Source organism: Colias croceus, chromosome 27 (genome assembly GCF_905220415.1).
Source record: "Colias croceus chromosome 27, ilColCroc2.1".
NCBI lineage: Eukaryota > Metazoa > Arthropoda > Insecta > Lepidoptera > Pieridae > Colias > Colias croceus.
This window is the reverse complement of record NC_059563.1, coordinates 4968450-4986166: the sequence shown is the minus strand read 5'-3', so window position 1 is coordinate 4986166 and position 17717 is coordinate 4968450. Positions and strand designations below refer to the sequence as shown.

Below are 17717 nucleotides of genomic sequence, written 5' to 3'. Positions count from 1 at the left end.
TTTCTTTACAGGTATCAAAAGTAAGGATATATGAGATAAAAATGAATATTAAGTAATTTAATTTTAAATCTGAATTTGTCGAACGAACATGTTTTCGTAAATTCCACTTACATTTTTAGGTATTTAGTTAAAAAATAGCGAAATTTATAGGATTACATTAAACTTCCGTCATTTTTATTCAAAAAGCTTGGGCTCCTGGCCAACAGACACAGCATTAAAAAATGAATTAAAAAATGAATTGACATTTGGATCCATACTGATTTTGCTCGAAACTGTCAAAGTCACCAAACAAATTCAAAACGCAATAGTCAATACAGTATCAATAGAAATGTGAACAAAAATAGACACAAAATGAGTGCAATACTTAAATTCATCCGTGAAAATCACATACTCGCAGTCATAGAACAGGCTATCGCCAAGAAGAAATCCCGTTTGAATTTAAACGCCTTTGAAATCACTGAAATACCTACGCTCTTGTACTCATGCCTGGAGCTCGAACATCTTTATTTACACTTGAACAACATAAGAACAGTACCAGTCCAGATAACTGAGCTGTTGAATCTTACAACATTGACATTGGACTATAACAACATAACTTCATTGCCATCCGAGATCGGTAACTTGAAGAATCTCGTAAATTTGAACATAAGTTATAACCCGTTGAAGGTGTTGATACCAGAAATCGGTGAATTAGAGAATCTGGAAGCGTTCTGGTGCAACAGAATAGGTTTGCGGGAGATACCAAAGGAGATCGGCAAATTGTCGAAGTTGGATACATTTGGTGCTAGGGGCAATGAATTAAAGACAATACCTGAGGAGATGACAAGATTAACGAAACTAAGGTGCGATATTTTTACTAATATGGACTTCTTTATTATACAAATATTTTTTTTTGTCCAAACTAGTACTAGATGTTTCTGGGTTTAAATATACTGTGTACCCTTATTAGTATTCATTGTAATACACACTGGAATTTGTATTTTTGTAAATACAAGATTTTAAAATATTTAGACTGTAACTCAACATAATTTATGTAAAATGTGCATTCAAGATGGCTTACACTGGAGAAGAATCAAATAGAAACGCTACCAAATAATTTGGACAACATGGAGGCGATAGTGCACTGCAATCTGCGCAAGAATCGTCTGAAAGAGTTCCCGGCTTCGTTCCTCAAATGCCCTGATATGATGTTCCTGCAGCTGAACAATAATCAGGTTAGTTTGTTATATTAATGGCCAGTTAAGTTATTTATAATAGTCACTGTTAACTCTGTTTTGACCCTGTCCGACTAGGGCCCTTCCAGCCTCCTCCACTCAAGTGACAGCCCAAGCCGAGGTTCGAGATCCCTTTAGTTCGGCCCTTGCGCATGTCGCTACTAGGGTGATTATTCGGTTCATCCACGCGTCCGCCTTAAGATGTAGAAGCCCTTCTGGCTAACATAGAGAGACACCACACAAAAAAAATCTGTTTTGACATATTTTCATATATAATTGGTCATATTAACTGATAGAGAAGCTCAGCAGAAGTCAAAATATATCTAGAAGTTGTGATAAAACTACATATTTATTTATTGTTTGAGGCTTAAGGATGTAATTTTTATTTCCATTTAACAGCATTATATTTCAATTCTTGAATAATCTTAAATTTAATTGAATTTTACTCATTCAATGTATAAGTTGCTTACTTAATTTCAAAGCATTTAGGCAGAGGCCTGAGGCAAATCACAATATTATTTCACATATTATATTTACAGAAAAACTGTTAGAATTGATGTAAATAGTATAGTTATAGTTTCCTGTCTTCGCACAAACTGTCGAACACATAAAGATTAAATGGCCATTCATTGTTCTTAACAAAAAAAAAACCATTTGTATTTACATTTTATAACATTACTAGCGGTCCGCCGTAATAAATGCCTTAATTCATTTCACATACATTAACTATGGCGATGAGAATTTATTGTAGTATGTACTAGATTAATGAACTATGTTTTAATGTTATTTGATTCTGTAATACATTGGCAGGGTCATATTAAGCCCTACACAATGAGCAAATCAATAAATATATGAATAAAAAACAAATATTGGGCTCGAACGGTCAACAATACAAAAAAAAACATCTAAATTAAAAAAAAATAACACCTTATAATAGAAATGAATAGAATTTCAACCTAGAATAAGTATTTCTTATGGTCAAGGCTTAAACACTCAATGCTATATAATTTTCAATTATATTTTTTGTTATAACATTGATCGTACAAGGTCTTTTGCCTAATCGATATTATTGCAATCTATATGGAATAGATAAGTTGATAAATATTTGTAATACATTGAAAATTAATTATGTTTATTACAATTACAAAAATAATTAATTATACTTTAAGCTAATAAGTATGTCTTTGGGAATCAAAAATTTACATGACTTAATTTAAAATCGAGGTTTCCGCTTGCAAAGGAAAACTCGTAAGGTTCCCGCGACATTTACGAGATAAAAAGTATCCTATGTCCTTTGCCAGGTCAAATTATGTTAGTAGTACGAAATTGTATGCAAATCTATTTTGTGGCTTGGCGAGAAAATTTTTGCATTTATATTCAGTGTTTATATTATTTTTTTTAAGACTGTTCCCTCCATATTTTATTGAAGCTTTCCACCCGCGGCATCGCCCGCGCAGTCAAAGAAAAACCCGCATAGTTCCCGTTCCCGTGGGATTTCCGGGATAAAACCTATCCTATGTCCTTTCTCGGGTATCAAAATATCTCTATACCAAATTTCATGCAAATTGGTTCAGTAGTTAAGGCGTGATTGAGTAACAGACAGACAGACAGAGTTAATTTCGCATTTATAATACATATTACTATGGATATTTAGTTGCCCCCATTTTTTTATTATTATTAAACAGGTTTTAAATTTTTGAAAAAAACGTATGTACTTGCTAAATTATAATCAATAGAATGATTTCAATAAACATATTTTCAGAAAATACATATAAAGATTTTTTCCTCATTTAAAAACTGCATATACCCTACAAAATAAATTAAGTCCTTAACATATTAGAACCATTTATGGTTTCAAGACCTAGAAAACGAGTAAGTAACTTATGGCTTAAGTAATTTACATTTAATTTATCCATACTAATATAATAAATGTAAAATAATACAGGGATTAGTGCTTGTTACTACTGCACTGTGGGGTAAATCGCTTGTAGGAGTAATGTCCTTCATGATAGTACACTTATAAAATAAAACTACAATATTTCTTCTTTATTAAAATAATTTTTACTAGAGTACATTTTTTTTATTGTATGGATTTTTTTAACTACCGCCATTTTTTTAACTTTTAAATATTTATGTTTAATAGGTACATACATTTATGAATATGTTATTAATTTTCTATCACATATTAGGTAACAAAATTACAGAAAATGTATGCTTAAATAAATGTTCTAAAACAAAGTCTAATAAGGAGTAACCTATTCACATGTAAATCTAATGGTTTTTATAACACAACTTGTTTATTTTCAGTTGATTCTTTGACTTTGTTTTATACTTTACAACATAGTATAAAACAAAGTCGCTTTCTCTGTCCCTATGTCCCTTTGTATGCTTAAATCTTAAAAACTACGCAACGGATTTTGATGTGTTTTTTTTTAATAGATAGAGTGACTCATGAGGAAGGTTTTAGTATATAATTTATTAGGTATTAGACAAAGCGGGCGAAGCCGCGGGCGGTATGCTAGTATATAATATTAGTTAAGACTAGAGTCTAGATGTAAGGAAGACTTGAGATGTTCTATTACAAATATTTTCATGTTTATATAATGTATCAATGAATGGAGAAACTGTAAACATTGTCATTATCATTTTTGATTTGATTTCTATTCTTTATTTATAGATATCCAGCCTGCCGGAAAACTTCGATACGAGCGTAATGACAGTGTTGGAAATGATCGACCTGCGGGACAATCCTATCTGCGAATTAAATCATCCAGTAAGTTGAGTTACATTACATAATATAAAACAAAGTCGCTTTCTCTGTCCCTATATGTCCCTTTGTATGCTTAAATCTTTAAAACTACGCAACGGATTATGATGCGGTTTTTGAAATGAAATTTCTTTATCGGGGTTGGAAAAAAATTTAGTGTAATTTTTCGTTACGCGTGACATTTTTCCGTTACGCGCCATTTTTTTTATCCCTACCACGCGTGATTAGACGATTTTTAAAAATAAGGTCATAAAGAAGTTTCACTTCTTACGTGTGTACACTAGTACACGCGTACATTTTTTTAAATAGGAATACTTATAATAACTGAACTGATTTCCATGATTTTTAACATTGGGTTAAGTTTGGAAGTGATTTGTTGGACAACGGTTAAATTTAAGTAGGTAGTTTAGTTATTATTTAATCACAGCTTTAAAAGGATCTAAAATAAAATTGGCGATAGTTTTCACAATAAGTTTTATTTTATTCGACACTTATGTTGTACATTGATTTAAAATCGGTGAAGAAGAGAGACAATATATAGTAGAATAATCACTAAGCGCAGTGATCTGTGCGAAATAGTTTATGTATAGTTTTTATTTTTATAGTTTTTATAGTTTTCACGGCCACAAATAAAATATACTGAAATAAAGAAAGAAAAATATTTATTGCCTCTATACATGTTACACACACACACACACAACTACTTATATTATTAAAAAACATACACTAGTTACATGGCAATCGCGTCAGACTCAGCCATGCTGTCGGGCTTTAGCACCTGAACAGCGCTGACTATGTTCAGCACTTCTAATGTTAGATAATTCATTATGTCGTTATTATGTTTATTATTTCGCTCTAATTAAATAGTTATCATTATCGTAGGATCACCCGCTTATCCGCTACGTAGACGAGCCTCCACCAACCGAAAGCTCACCATCAAGCAGCCGCCAGCACGTGGGCCCGCTCGCGGCACAAGCGCTGGCTGTGAACGCGACCGCGCTCCGCCTGCCCGCTGTACCGGCGCCGAGACACCCGGATTTGATACTGGGTAAGTTGTTTTTTTTTTAGGATTTGTCAGTGGCTAGGTTGTTTTTGACAGGTTTTTTTTTCGATTGTGACAGGTGGGTTTTGGCGGGCAGTTTTTTTTCTTTTTTAGGTTTGTGACAGGATGACTCGGGTTTTTTTTTGGCACGTTGTTAGTGGCCAGGTTGTGTTGTGAAATATGTTTTTTGAAGGGAGGCGTTTTTTTTGGCACGTTGTTAGTGGCCAGGTTGTGTTGTGAAATATGTTTTTTTGGAGGGAGGCGTTTTTTTGGCACGTTGTTAGTGGCCAGGTTGTGTTGTGAAATATGTTTTTTTGGAGGGAGGCGTTTTTTGGCACGTTGTTAGTGGCCAGGTTGTGTTGTGAAATATGTTTTTTTGGAGGGAGGCGTTTTTTGGCACGTTGTTAGTGGCCAGGTTGTGTTGTGAAATATGTTTTTTTGGAGGGAGGCGTTTTTTTGGCACGTTGTTAGTGGCCAGGTTGTGTTGTGAAATATGTTTTTTTGAAGGGAGGCGATGTTTTTCTATTTTTCGATGCATTGTTTGTTGCCAGGAAAAGAGTTTTCTTCAGGTAAACAAAAATAACAATACACTTTCATGTTTTGTTATTTTTGTTTGTGTTTCATCAACCATCATTATGTGAATGCTATTTGACAGAAATATAAAATGTTTACAACAGTATTATCATAAATTCACAGAGATGGAAATGGACGCATCGTCCGTGGAATCATCAGAGGACTGGGAGAACAGCGTGAACAGTTCAGAACTAGATGTTCAGTATCAGAGCGACGAAGAGAGGGGTGATAATGAGGTGAGATGAGGTTTTTTTTGATAAAAATGTATTAATTAATAAATAAATTTCGTAATTTTTAGTATGAACATGACCTTTAATTTTTATCAGATGAGGTCACAATTTGATATTTCAATAAAATAAGAGCGTGTGTGCCAAGCACACGTATCAGAAGTGAAACTTGTTTGGCAAAATTCAAATGTACCAAAATTGTCGGCTTACTTACGCAAATTGGTTCAGTAGTTTAGGCTTGATTGAGTAACAGACAGACAGACAGAGTTACTTTCGCATTTATAATATTAGTATGTATTTAATTATGCAAAAAACGATAGACTTCTTATAGTCGTTTGGGAGAATATCAGACACAGATGGAATGCAGGCAAAAAGCCAAAAAAAAAGCCAAGTCATTTTATTTTTTGTATGTGAAGGTGACATTTTATCTCATGTAATTTTGTTGAATAATTTAAAAAAAATTGTTACATAATAATTTACTGCTGTTATTTTAACTCAACAATTTATGTAACATATTAAAATGTTTAGAAGGAATATTTTCTATTCAATATGATTCTATAGGTAAGTTTAAACATTTGTGACTAACCGTTTACTAACCTGTGCATGTTCTTTTTTTTTGGTTGAGTCATATTTTTTTTCATCCTTCCCCTTTTCTTTATAATTTAAGAGCAAAACTTATTTCTTTTACGCTACTTAAAAAATATTTTCTTCTCTCAAAACTACGTTTGTCGCACATCAATTTTTATTTATATTTTCCATATCTTTTCGATTCATTTCTCTCTATTTCTTGCCCCCTAAAACGTGTGTTAATCTAGATAATATAATTAACAATACTAACCATGCTTGTATAATCGAACGGTATTTTAATACGCTCACGGTAGATTGCACAATTTTTCCAGGCCGTCGGGATGGTGTTGCCAGAGCTGTCGCGCTACGCGTCAACTGCCAGCTAAACTGACAGCTGTCACTTTTGACATGTGTCATTTTTGACAGCTGTCACATTTGACAACCACTTGGCGGGAAAAGACGTAATATTAAGAAAAAGTGCGAAAAAAATGTTATAAATGTTATCCGAATTATGTATGAATGGATTTAAAATAATTTATTATCATTTTATGTGTAGCATGATCTGTCTACTTAATGCGTAATAAAAAAAAAGAAAAAATTATTCCATATATGTGTAAATTGAATGTTATACTTGATTACTATTATTAAACTCAATGTGGTAGTAGTGGTACTTTTTAATATTTTATTGTATACCTTTCTATTTTATCGGTCATTGGGTAATAGAAAATATTATGATTTTATTAAGGGCCGATTTTTCAATGCTCGGATAAAACTTATTCGTCGAATAATGTATAAAACTACCATTTTAAAAACGTATTCTAAATGCCCGTATTTGACAGTTTACGTGACATTTTATTATTAACGTGTAATACTTTATTGGATGGATAAGTTTTATCCAAGCATTGAAAAATCGTCCCTAAAAGTTATTCGACTTCCTAATATTACTATGATATGTTTATACCGTACCAAAATTTTGGAAATTGGAACAATTTACCAAAAATTATTACTTCTTTTCCCATTTTAGATTATATTTTGAAATTTATGAATGTTTTAATGTCGTCATATCTGATATTATTATCATACTATTACTATTAAACATACCTAAGTATCTCTAATGTAATAAATGTATAGTAAAATAAAAAAAAAATATGTAGTCATAATATTGGCAAAATTATGTGTAATTCGACTTTGATATTCGAATTAGGGCCGATTTTTCAATCCTTGGTTAAAATTTATCCGTCCAATAAAGTATTACACGAACATTTAAAATGTGTCATATACGGACAATTAGAATACATTTTTGAAATGGTAGTTTAATGCGCTATTCGAAGAATAAGTTTTAACCAAGGATTGAAACATCAGCTCTTAATATTGTAATCGATAATTATTATGTGTAATTATTAATACTTGAAAAGAATATAAAAGCACAATTTATTATCTGTGTGTAGATAATGTGTAGGGAATTTATTTTCTCTATCCTAAATGTATTATAATTGAATTTGTTTATAATTTTTGTACATATCAAATATTTTATTTTATTATTAGTAATGGTTGTAATATTTCACAATACTTGAGAAAATGTGAATAAAAATGAAAAAGCACTAGATAGTTGATGAACACTACTGAAAAATGTTAATTTTTACTCCTAATATTTTAAATGCTGCTGTCAACTAAAAGCATATTATATTGATTTCACTATTTTTTCAATTTAATTAATGGACTAACTGAAAAAAGTCTGACTTTAAAATAAAATATCTTTAATTGTAAATATACAGGGTGTCCCACTATTGGTATACTAAGCGCGAAGGGGGTTGTAATTTTGCATACACTGATCACGTAAAAAATACTTTAACAACAAAATTAAGTCAAATAAAATCCTATTTTTTTTTCTCCAACTCCATATTTTTTTCTTTAGCTTCGCGCAGCCGGCATATACGGCTTCGCTAATGTGAGCATTTTGACTATGAAAACATACTCTTAAACGATAGTTCACGTGCGGGTGACGAAATAGGGCTTGTTGTGGGTTGCTTGTTCTGGGTGTACACAGAGTTTTAAGAATTCATCTAATTGAAAAAAAATGCGTCTGGCATTTTATAAGTATTTTTTACGTACTCAGCATATGCAAAACTATATAGTTTATACTCCTTTGAGCTTAGTATACCGACGGTGGGACACCCTGTATAATACTCGCGTAAAGTCAAACACTAGAAAATACAACGAGAAAACTTGATATTCTATGAATCAATTCAATTCCTACCTACAAATTATTTAAAACTTTTTAATATTATTTTTAAAGGTAAAAAAAATGAATATTATTAATAGTTGACAGCAAATTTACAAGCAGTGGTTTGCGTTCTGAAAACAATGTGATTCGAATTTGTCCTTTTTGAAAGGCATAATTCTTATTTTTATATTTATGATATTATATCGAATGAAATGTAAACAATTTAAATGCATGAAAAATGTTTACACTTAAATAACGCATTACAATTTACACATCTTCATGCGTAAATTTTAATTTGAACATCACCAAAATGGTCGACTTGTGATATTAAAATACGTAATTATTTTTCATATTGAAGAAATAAAGTAAATTCGAACCTTTTTTGAAAATAATTTCATTATTTTTTTCAGTTTACATTGATATTAGTAAACAATATACTGAAAATCAAACACTGTAATTTCTTTCAATTTTTGTCAAACATAAGTGAAGTCCCATGTCCCCGTAGTAGGGTAAGGGGCAGATGCATTATGCATACATCTGTTTCACTGATCGATTTTTCTTTAGGGACAAGTAGGTGATCAGCCTTCTGTGCCCTACCAGACCGAGACATTTTTTTTTTCGTCGTCTCCACCGGGAATCGAACCCAGGACCCCTCGGTTCTACGCTCACGCGTCAAACATACGCAGGATTAATTAATAATCTTTCGAATAATCTGCAAAATTTTCTCTTAGCAGAAGATTATATTATTATGTAAATGATGTACTTTTAATTTATCATAATATGCTGTGTATTCACGACAAAGGAAACGGTATTTAAAAATGATAAAAAATAGCACTATGAACTAGGGACCTTTGGCAAATCGGCTAAAATATGCTATGAAATATAGTAATATTTGCCGTATTTCTAAGCTTGTGAATACATGGTCTTAATGTAAGTACATTGATTTGTATTGTTTAAAATAATGTGCTATTTAGCAAATTTAAACTAAACGTTTGCAATGTGTGAAACGGTAAAAGTTGTATTATTATAAGCCAGTTATAATTGGTTGTATCTTATTGCTCATGAATTTTAGTTATGGGAATGTATTCGGAAAATGGAAATAAATAAATGTTTTTCCGGAGTTTTGTGTTTTATTTTCTTATACCCAAATACGCTAATAATACAAAGCAAGAGTTGGTTTAAAATAGCTTACTTGGAAACTACTGAATTGAATTTAAAATTCATTTGTGTTCTGTAGTGTATTCGTAACACATTTTACGACAAATAATAATTATCGGTAGTTACATAATGAGAAAGAATGAAAAAGTTATGTGTGTCAGCAAGCTGTAGTTAAAAAAGTCATAATGTCATGTCGTTGGAAAAACGGAAACAATTCTTGTCTCTACTGGATAGGTTACATAGTGCAAGCATTTGAAGTGGACAGCTATTGTGGCTGTATACTCGCATGACTAGCCTCGCTCGGGCACACCATGCAAACTGCTGTCGTCGCCGCTAAAAAGCTGCACTAGTGTACAAGTCGCATAGGTACTTTGTCAAATTGGCATACGATTGCATTGGAGTTGGCTTACGATCTGATCTACTCAATTATTACGAGGATGACACTCGCATCATATGAATTACTGGCAGTTACAATCGAATCAGTTGCTCGCCGATTTAGTATTATGTACTTAGTCTGTGCTATTGCTACAACATTGTTAGTTTTTACTCGCCACTCGCTTGCCCCCACCACGCCACAAACATTTTGCGTACTTACCTATCGCACAGATACGACCATAGAAATCTAAATAATGGATACGACTGATCTGATATTGATGAAACTTGGTTTAGATACCTTCCATTGATTTAGGTTTTTGTGATAATTGATAAAATAGCGTAACTTCACGTACTCAACACTCTTGAATAGTTATGGGTAACGACTCACGCCTATATCTAAAATAGGTATAAGAACACGTAGATACGTGAAATTTAGGGCACCTACAGCACTACATCAGTTGATTATGCAGCCGTTATGTAGGTAGTTACTAATTATTTCAGAATTATATGTATAAGCTCATATTTTAATCTGTCTTTCTTTACATAGGTACCAATATGTACGACTCCATCGATGCGAATTGCGATGAACGATGAATTCAAGCATCGTATAATCTGCTATGAATACCTATTATTCATTGTTCATGTGTGTAGATATTTTCCACGTTGCAAATAAACTATTTTATGTTATGAGTAGCTGTGCCGCGCGGTATAACCCGCGGGCAAAATCAAGTATTTCTTCAATAGCTAGCGTGTGTAGGTGTTATTCTGATGTAGAATATTAGGTAGGTAACTGGTAAGTACTGAAATTTTTCATGCAAATTCGTCCAGTAGGTAGTTTTTTCGACAGAGTCAAACATCCATCATTCGTTTTTATTAGGTAGGATGTTTTTATTAGTAGTTAGGAATTTTGTGTTAGGAGATAAATAGTACTTAGGCAATTTTTTACTTAATTGTTTACGAGAAAATAGTGTATAGGGTTGATATTCAATAAAATTCATAGTTTCATTATAATCAAAGCAATAAAATTATTTTAATTGCTACAAAATGTGCATTTTATTTATGTAACCTGTCAGTAGCTGCGCCCCGCGGTTTCACTCGCATTGCTCCGCTCCTGTTGGTCTTAGGGTGATGATATATAGGCTATGGTCTTAGGGTGATGATATTACCTTCCTCGATAAATGGGCTAACACCGAAAGAATTTTTCAAATCGGACCAGTAGTTCTTGAGATTAGCGCGTTAAAACAAACAAACTCTTCAGCTTTATAATATTAAGTATAGATATACTTACAAGTATAGATATACGTACATAAAAAATATAATCTATAGTATTAGCCCTTCAGTTCATACACTCATTCAGGTTACAGATATGATAGGTAAAGGGGAAAATAAACGTAGTAAAAAAATAAAACCATCAATTTCACTTATATCGAGTGTATTTCTGGATAAATTGGTTACAAAATACTTATTCAACCGCCCGCTGGGTCCGAGCCGTTACAAGCAATTAGCCAGTTCTATCTCAAAATCAAAACTAGGCAATCGTATAAAAATCGTACCTTTTTACATCTAAATAGTATAAAAAGCCGACCGGCGTCACCTGTTTTCGATAAAAAAAAATTAAAACGCACACGCGTCACTGTATTTAATTTAGTTTGAGCTTAACTTACTCTTTAGTTTATAGGAAAAATATATATAATAATTAGTATAATTTAAATTATTACTTAAACGATCCCTTATTAGCTAATTCAGTCGGCCTGTATCCTAATATAGCATTATACTATATCTGTACAACACCGCCGACTAAGTTGACCGCTCATTTCTATTCAGAAGAAGCAAAGGACAAACGTAAATATAAAAGAACCCATGCGTATCACTGTGTCGACGCGCCAAAATGTTTACACCATCTGACAGCTGTCACTTTTTCTTTTTTTTTTCTTTTTTTTCAAAACCGGACAAAGGTCCGTTTGTTCTTGACTAAAGTGAACCATGAAAAAAAAATCTGACATTGTGAATTCTAAAATGGAATTCGGTATTGAAATGCTAAGAATTGTGGAAAACGTCAGTTCCGGTCACAGATTAAACGCGCAGATGGTGCATATTTCGTCGCGCACCACGTCGGTCGTAGCGTAAAGGTTAAATAAATGCTGATTATTATTTTATTGACGGTCGGTGGCGCGAAGTTTCTCTTCGACGGCCTCCTGGGAAGCCTCCGAGAGGTCAGTTGCTTGGATGTACTTTTGTACGCCGACCAGCGACTTCTTCAATGCATCAAAGGAGCTGTGGACAAGAGACATGACATTTATTAGAAACATTTTAACCGATAAAACGTTTTACAATCGCTCTTTAATCTTTATATGAACTTTTTTACTTTTTACAGAAAGGTAAATGTATAGAAGAGGCTTTCTTTTCACAAAGCATTAAATATTTTTAGACGATTGAACACAAAAAACTTAGCATAACTAACAATTATAATGTAGGCGGTCTTATCGCTTATAAACAACATTTATCCACGCAATCCAGATAATTGACGCTTTCAAAAATAGTAAGGTGCGATTACGAGCTTAAGAAAATTAACAACATAGATGAAAAAAAAAAACTTTTTTCACATAAATATCAAACTAATCATCAAAAATTACACTCTATAACTTAAAGCTAAAATGCTATAGTTATCGCTTATCACTAAAATTTACACCACATCGATGGCAAAATCCCTTTATTATAACAAAAACCCACCTAGAGTACAACATCTTCTTCTTAACCTTAGCGGTGTCCGGGCACCACGACATGAGGAACAGCTTCTGTTTCTTGCTCGCCTCCGACGTGCCTTGGCATTGGTGCGTGTACTCGAAGTCGAAGAGGCCGTATCTGGAAGTAAAAATAATTATTTTAGAAAATTGTATAAAAATACCACTGTATTAAACGATGATAGCGAATTTTAGCAAGTGTTTTGCTAGCGTGTGTTATTTTGGTAAGATACAGTTACATTCATTTGAACAAACACGCATAAGAATGCCTGCATGTAATAGTTTTAAGAACCAGTTTTACTAATGCTGATGATGCTCTTGATTGTCTATATTCTATTTAATACTAGCGGTCCGCCCCGGCTTCGCCCGTGGTACATGTTTACGTTTTCTCTACATAAGATCCATCCTCGTACTTCAAGAAATATAATAAAAAAAGAATTATCGAAATCGGTTCAGCCGTTCTCGAGTTATGCGCTTACCAACACATTTTGCGATTCATTTTTATATATAAGATTATTTGAGGTACATAAGTTTTAATAAATGTTTTGACATTTAAGATAGTTTTACTGTATCTCATGAAAAAGTTATTCCAAATTTTGATACATATAAATTACATGCTTGCTAAGCATCATCAAAATCCGTTCGGTAGTTTTCGTGTGAAAGAGGAATAATTATACATCCATATATTTTTACGAAACTTTGCGTTTATTTTACGTAGTGGGATAACAATTAAAAAAAATTCTACGACTATATTAGTAGTAAAGTATGTGGTCTGAAATGGTTTTTAAAGTGAAACTTTTATTACATCGTCTCAAACTTTTTGGTCTGTGTAGCGCATGTCGCGTGTATCGCGGCTGCCGAGTAGGTACCTACTCGGCACGCGACATGCGCTACACAAAGCAGTGTTCGGAACCGTTCGAACAGTTTCACTTTTACCGTGGTTTCATAAAACCACACAACATTTTTAAATAATTATTTCTTCTACCTAACTTCTTCCAAATCCCTTTGAGGACAGCAACACATCCACTTCCCAGTGGAGTGGATGCTTATGGGCGGCGTGTATCGCTTAGCACCAGGCGACGCGTGTGCTCGTTTGCTATCCCATATCATTAAAAAAAAATTATATATATTATTATAACCAACCTGCACTCCCCGGTGCCGCCCTTCTGCAGGTCCTCGAGGAACTGATCGTACTCAGCGTTCCTCCCGCCAACAGTTTCCACGTCGATCTGTTTCTCGTCGCGAATGAAGAACACCACGTAGCGGTGCTTCTTGTCCTTCTTGATCTCCTCGTACGTGGTTTTACACGCGTCCGACACTGTCACACCAGACGCCTGGAATGGATGGATGGATACGTAAATATTATGAAAGTAACTTGAATAAACGTTAAAAACGTAAATGTAATGTACTACTACCTAAATATAACATAAAAAATTATTTTAAGTAAGATTTGTTGTTTTATTTGCAATTTTCGTCGATTTAATTGTATTTTTGGAGACCATTTTTATTCTAAGTGGTAAGTAAAAGGTAATAAATAAGCATACAGTGCCCTTGCCAGACTGAGGATTTGACCTATTGTAAAAGCAGTTTTTTATTATAGCACCTAGAGTGTTATGGAGGAAAACAATTACATCGAGCACAAAAAATTATCACATTTTATAAATTTATAAAGCATTTGAATGCCATAAAACCAAAAATATAAATTATCACATTTTTAACAACTTGCGGTGCTCATTGTCCAATTCAAATATGATTAATAAACTGGCCAAAAAACACGTTTTAATCCACACACGAGTCGAGCCAGAAAATTGTAAAGCGTGACATAATAACGCAGCTGCCGTTCCATTTTACGGGTAATTTTAGATACTAAGTGGTCGTATTATGTCCAACAAATGCTGGATCTGTTTAAAATTCACTCGTGTTCATTAATGACGACAATCTTTCTAAATTAATTCTGAAAATCAATATTTCATTATTACATTGATTTATTTTATACGGGCTCGTTTACGAGAGCTTAAATATCTTGAAGTTTAAATATTTATCATACTGAAAATACAGAAACAAACAAGAAGTAAATACGTATGTTTGCATACCAATTAAATAAAGGGGTATTTAAATAACAACCCATAATACATTATTTTATTATATTCCCCTTTACTTTATACCCCGAAACCAAGGGGTGACATCACATCTGTTGTCGATTCAACTTTCGTTTCGCTTATCTCAGAGATCCTAATGCATTAATCGAATCCACTTTGCATATATTTGTGTACATTCCCTCTATTGTAATGTATTAATGATAATGGAAGGTTATTTTGGTACTAAACAGAAAAATGGACTATGCTCTTAACTATAGTCGAGCCAATTTAATAGGCAACATTTGACGTCTATCAATTTTATCTTCGAAGAGAGGTAACCTACTTAAAAACATCGATTAAAGTGTATTAATCGATACGGATTTGAAACATTTGTCAATCGAATGTATTAATTTATGATGATTTTTATTCACAAGTAATCAATGCATTCGATTCTAGATGTCAGATTTCGATTTTTAGAGTAACGTCTCTAGTATTTAAAAAGAAAAAAAGGTTTATTGACACAAAATTGTAGCGACGTCAGTTCTTCAATTCAGAAATTGTTTATTATGTTTAGGATGGTTTATCAGTAAAATGAAATCTTAAAATTACTTGTATCGGTCATTATTATTATAAATATGTAATCGTAATTGAAAAAAGTTAAGCAAATGTGCAGTTCTAACAAAACGAAATATCATGTTATTCTATGTCGTCGTTACTAGGTTACGTTGTTGAATTTTGTTGAACTGTCAAATGTTGCCTATTAAAATGGCTCTACTATAATTGTACACGTAAATGATGACACGTAAATCTTTCATACAATATATTAAATTGTGTCCTTAATTCCACCACAAATTTCCCTTTAACCATCGAAATAGGTCAAGTACGATCAAACAAAATCATCACTAGTATTAAATACGTTCTAAAAATAACATGACAGAAATAACCGTTCGTGATGATAACCTTCATGGAGATATTCACACGACATTTAGGGGACTTTCAAAGGAACGAACTTTCGCATTTCACGACCTCTGTAAGTGCATTTTTCTCTTGACGATAAATACTGCATGACTCAACCGATTTATGTTCCGTACGTTAAAGGTCATGAGGAGATTCGACCCAATTCAAAACGTGATACGGTTTGTTTCACAATGCAAATTTCATGTGGTAAAGTAGGTAGTGTATTAATGTTATTAGGTGTTGAGAGGAGTTGCAGAACGATCATTTATATTTTGAAGTTATTTGTAAACTAATTCTGATCCATACAGATGCTGTCGAATATAATAAGATAAGCAACTAATTGTACGTCGCATTTCATAGTGATAAAACCTAACAATGCTATATTTTTATCCTTGCTTTACCTGTAATATGCGTATGAATTACATCTAAGTTTAGTCGTGATAGACACACAAAGATCCAGACATCTTTATGACTTTTACATTTACTTTATTAGTAGCATTTACAGACAAAGGACATTATTCTCGGTTCGATAAGAGCCAAGTTACATAAACATCCTTATAATGGTGATTGGACAAACTCGTAGAACTGACGTAGATTTATTGCAGATGTCGAGTAAAAACTTGTATCGCATCTAATAAAGTATCGATTGCAAATGCAGTTAGGTTTTTAACCGGTAATTGGCTGCGTTTCAAGCGAGCTTATCAGTCATCATTCGGTTTCTCTTTCCACCGAGTCTAGACGGAGATGGGGTCAATATTCTACCAGAGTAAGATTCTAAATTAATTTAATTTTTCCATGTAACTGATAGTTCATAAATATGCTTTTTTATCATTTGCAAAAGAAAAATAATGACCTAATTAAATTGAGACATAAATCATTTTGATATATTGGATTGCTAGAGATCTGTTTTTCGTATACCTACCTAGAAATAACTGAAACTCAATATTTATTTAGTTGCTATTATTTATATCTTATTACATAAGCAAAACGTATGTCTTTATTAATGCACAAACACCATAAATATTGTGTAAATAATTCCCAAGAAATCACTGATAACAAGCAATATTTAAGTAGCTAATCATTGTGATTATTAAACAAATCGACACTTCTAGATAAAACAAAAATAAGTGTCGTATAATTGAACAAGTGACACGCAAGCTTTCTAAATGTAATCTCATTCACAAAACGATGATTATTCTAAAACTGAGACGTGTGGCATACCGCTGCGTTGCTTCGAAATAGACTAGAGACATTGGCCGTTGGTTAATTATAGTCACCCAGTTGCACGTGTTTCAGTTGAGAATTTTGTTGCATTTGAGAATCAACGGTTTTCAATATTGACGTCTATGTGGTTCAAATAACGTGTCGGTAACATGTTTTGCTAATGCATTTTAGTCGGGGTGGGTAATTGTGAACAGGGGTGATTGTAAACAACTAACAAGATTTTTTTTTCTATAATCAGTCACATGAATTTCCAAACGTTTGAAAAACCAGATTTGGATCTATAAAATGAAATATTATTTACAGTTGTAAGTCGAGTTATTTAGAATTGATATTAAAAGTGTAAGTGAAGTAGTTTTCAATAACACACATTGACCCTATATTATTTTCTCTTAAAAATTTGATCTCGAATGAAGGTATAATTTGCTGGTGAAGTTCCTGTGGTATCACTGCGATAATACAAATAATATCACCCGAATATTTAAAACTTGTACACACTATCAAATCAGAGAATTTTTATTCTTTAAGTCTTCATGTTAAATTAAAACAAGTTTCCAACATTATAATTGGTAT

The 17717-nt window shown here is 32.7% G+C and overlaps 2 protein-coding genes across 4 annotated transcripts in view; one reads left to right on the top strand and one right to left on the bottom strand.

Annotated features, from left to right (window-relative positions):
- The first annotated feature begins 267 nt into the window (after positions 1 to 267).
- The window catches only part of LOC123703627 (leucine-rich repeat-containing protein 2-like), a 24238-nt gene continuing 6788 nt past the window's right edge, over positions 268 to 17717 (top strand). Inside the window, exons 1-6 of one of the 3 annotated variants that reach the window (XR_006753024.1) lie at positions 268 to 842; positions 1052 to 1214; positions 3892 to 3987; positions 4864 to 5029; positions 5720 to 5832; positions 6705 to 6862. Coding sequence is in view for 2 of the 3 variants with exons in the window: in XM_045651695.1 (XP_045507651.1) it covers positions 352 to 842; positions 1052 to 1214; positions 3892 to 3987; positions 4864 to 5029; positions 5720 to 5832; positions 6705 to 6776 (1101 nt within the window). In the remaining variant the exon portion in view is untranslated. Of the gene's footprint in view, positions 843 to 1051; positions 1215 to 3891; positions 3988 to 4863; positions 5030 to 5719; positions 5833 to 6704; positions 7166 to 17717 lie in introns of those variants that run through there. The other 2 variants (XM_045651695.1, XM_045651696.1) reach the window with 2 other exon arrangements.
- Positions 11563 to 17717, bottom strand: part of LOC123703628 (cofilin/actin-depolymerizing factor homolog) — a 10721-nt gene continuing 4566 nt past the window's right edge. Inside the window, exons 2-4 of the mRNA XM_045651697.1 lie at positions 14032 to 14222; positions 12878 to 13009; positions 11563 to 12421 (exon numbers count right to left, since the gene is read on the bottom strand). Of these exons, the coding sequence (XP_045507653.1) occupies positions 12301 to 12421; positions 12878 to 13009; positions 14032 to 14222 (444 nt within the window). The 3' untranslated portion in view covers positions 11563 to 12300. The remainder of the gene's footprint in view (positions 12422 to 12877; positions 13010 to 14031; positions 14223 to 17717) is intronic.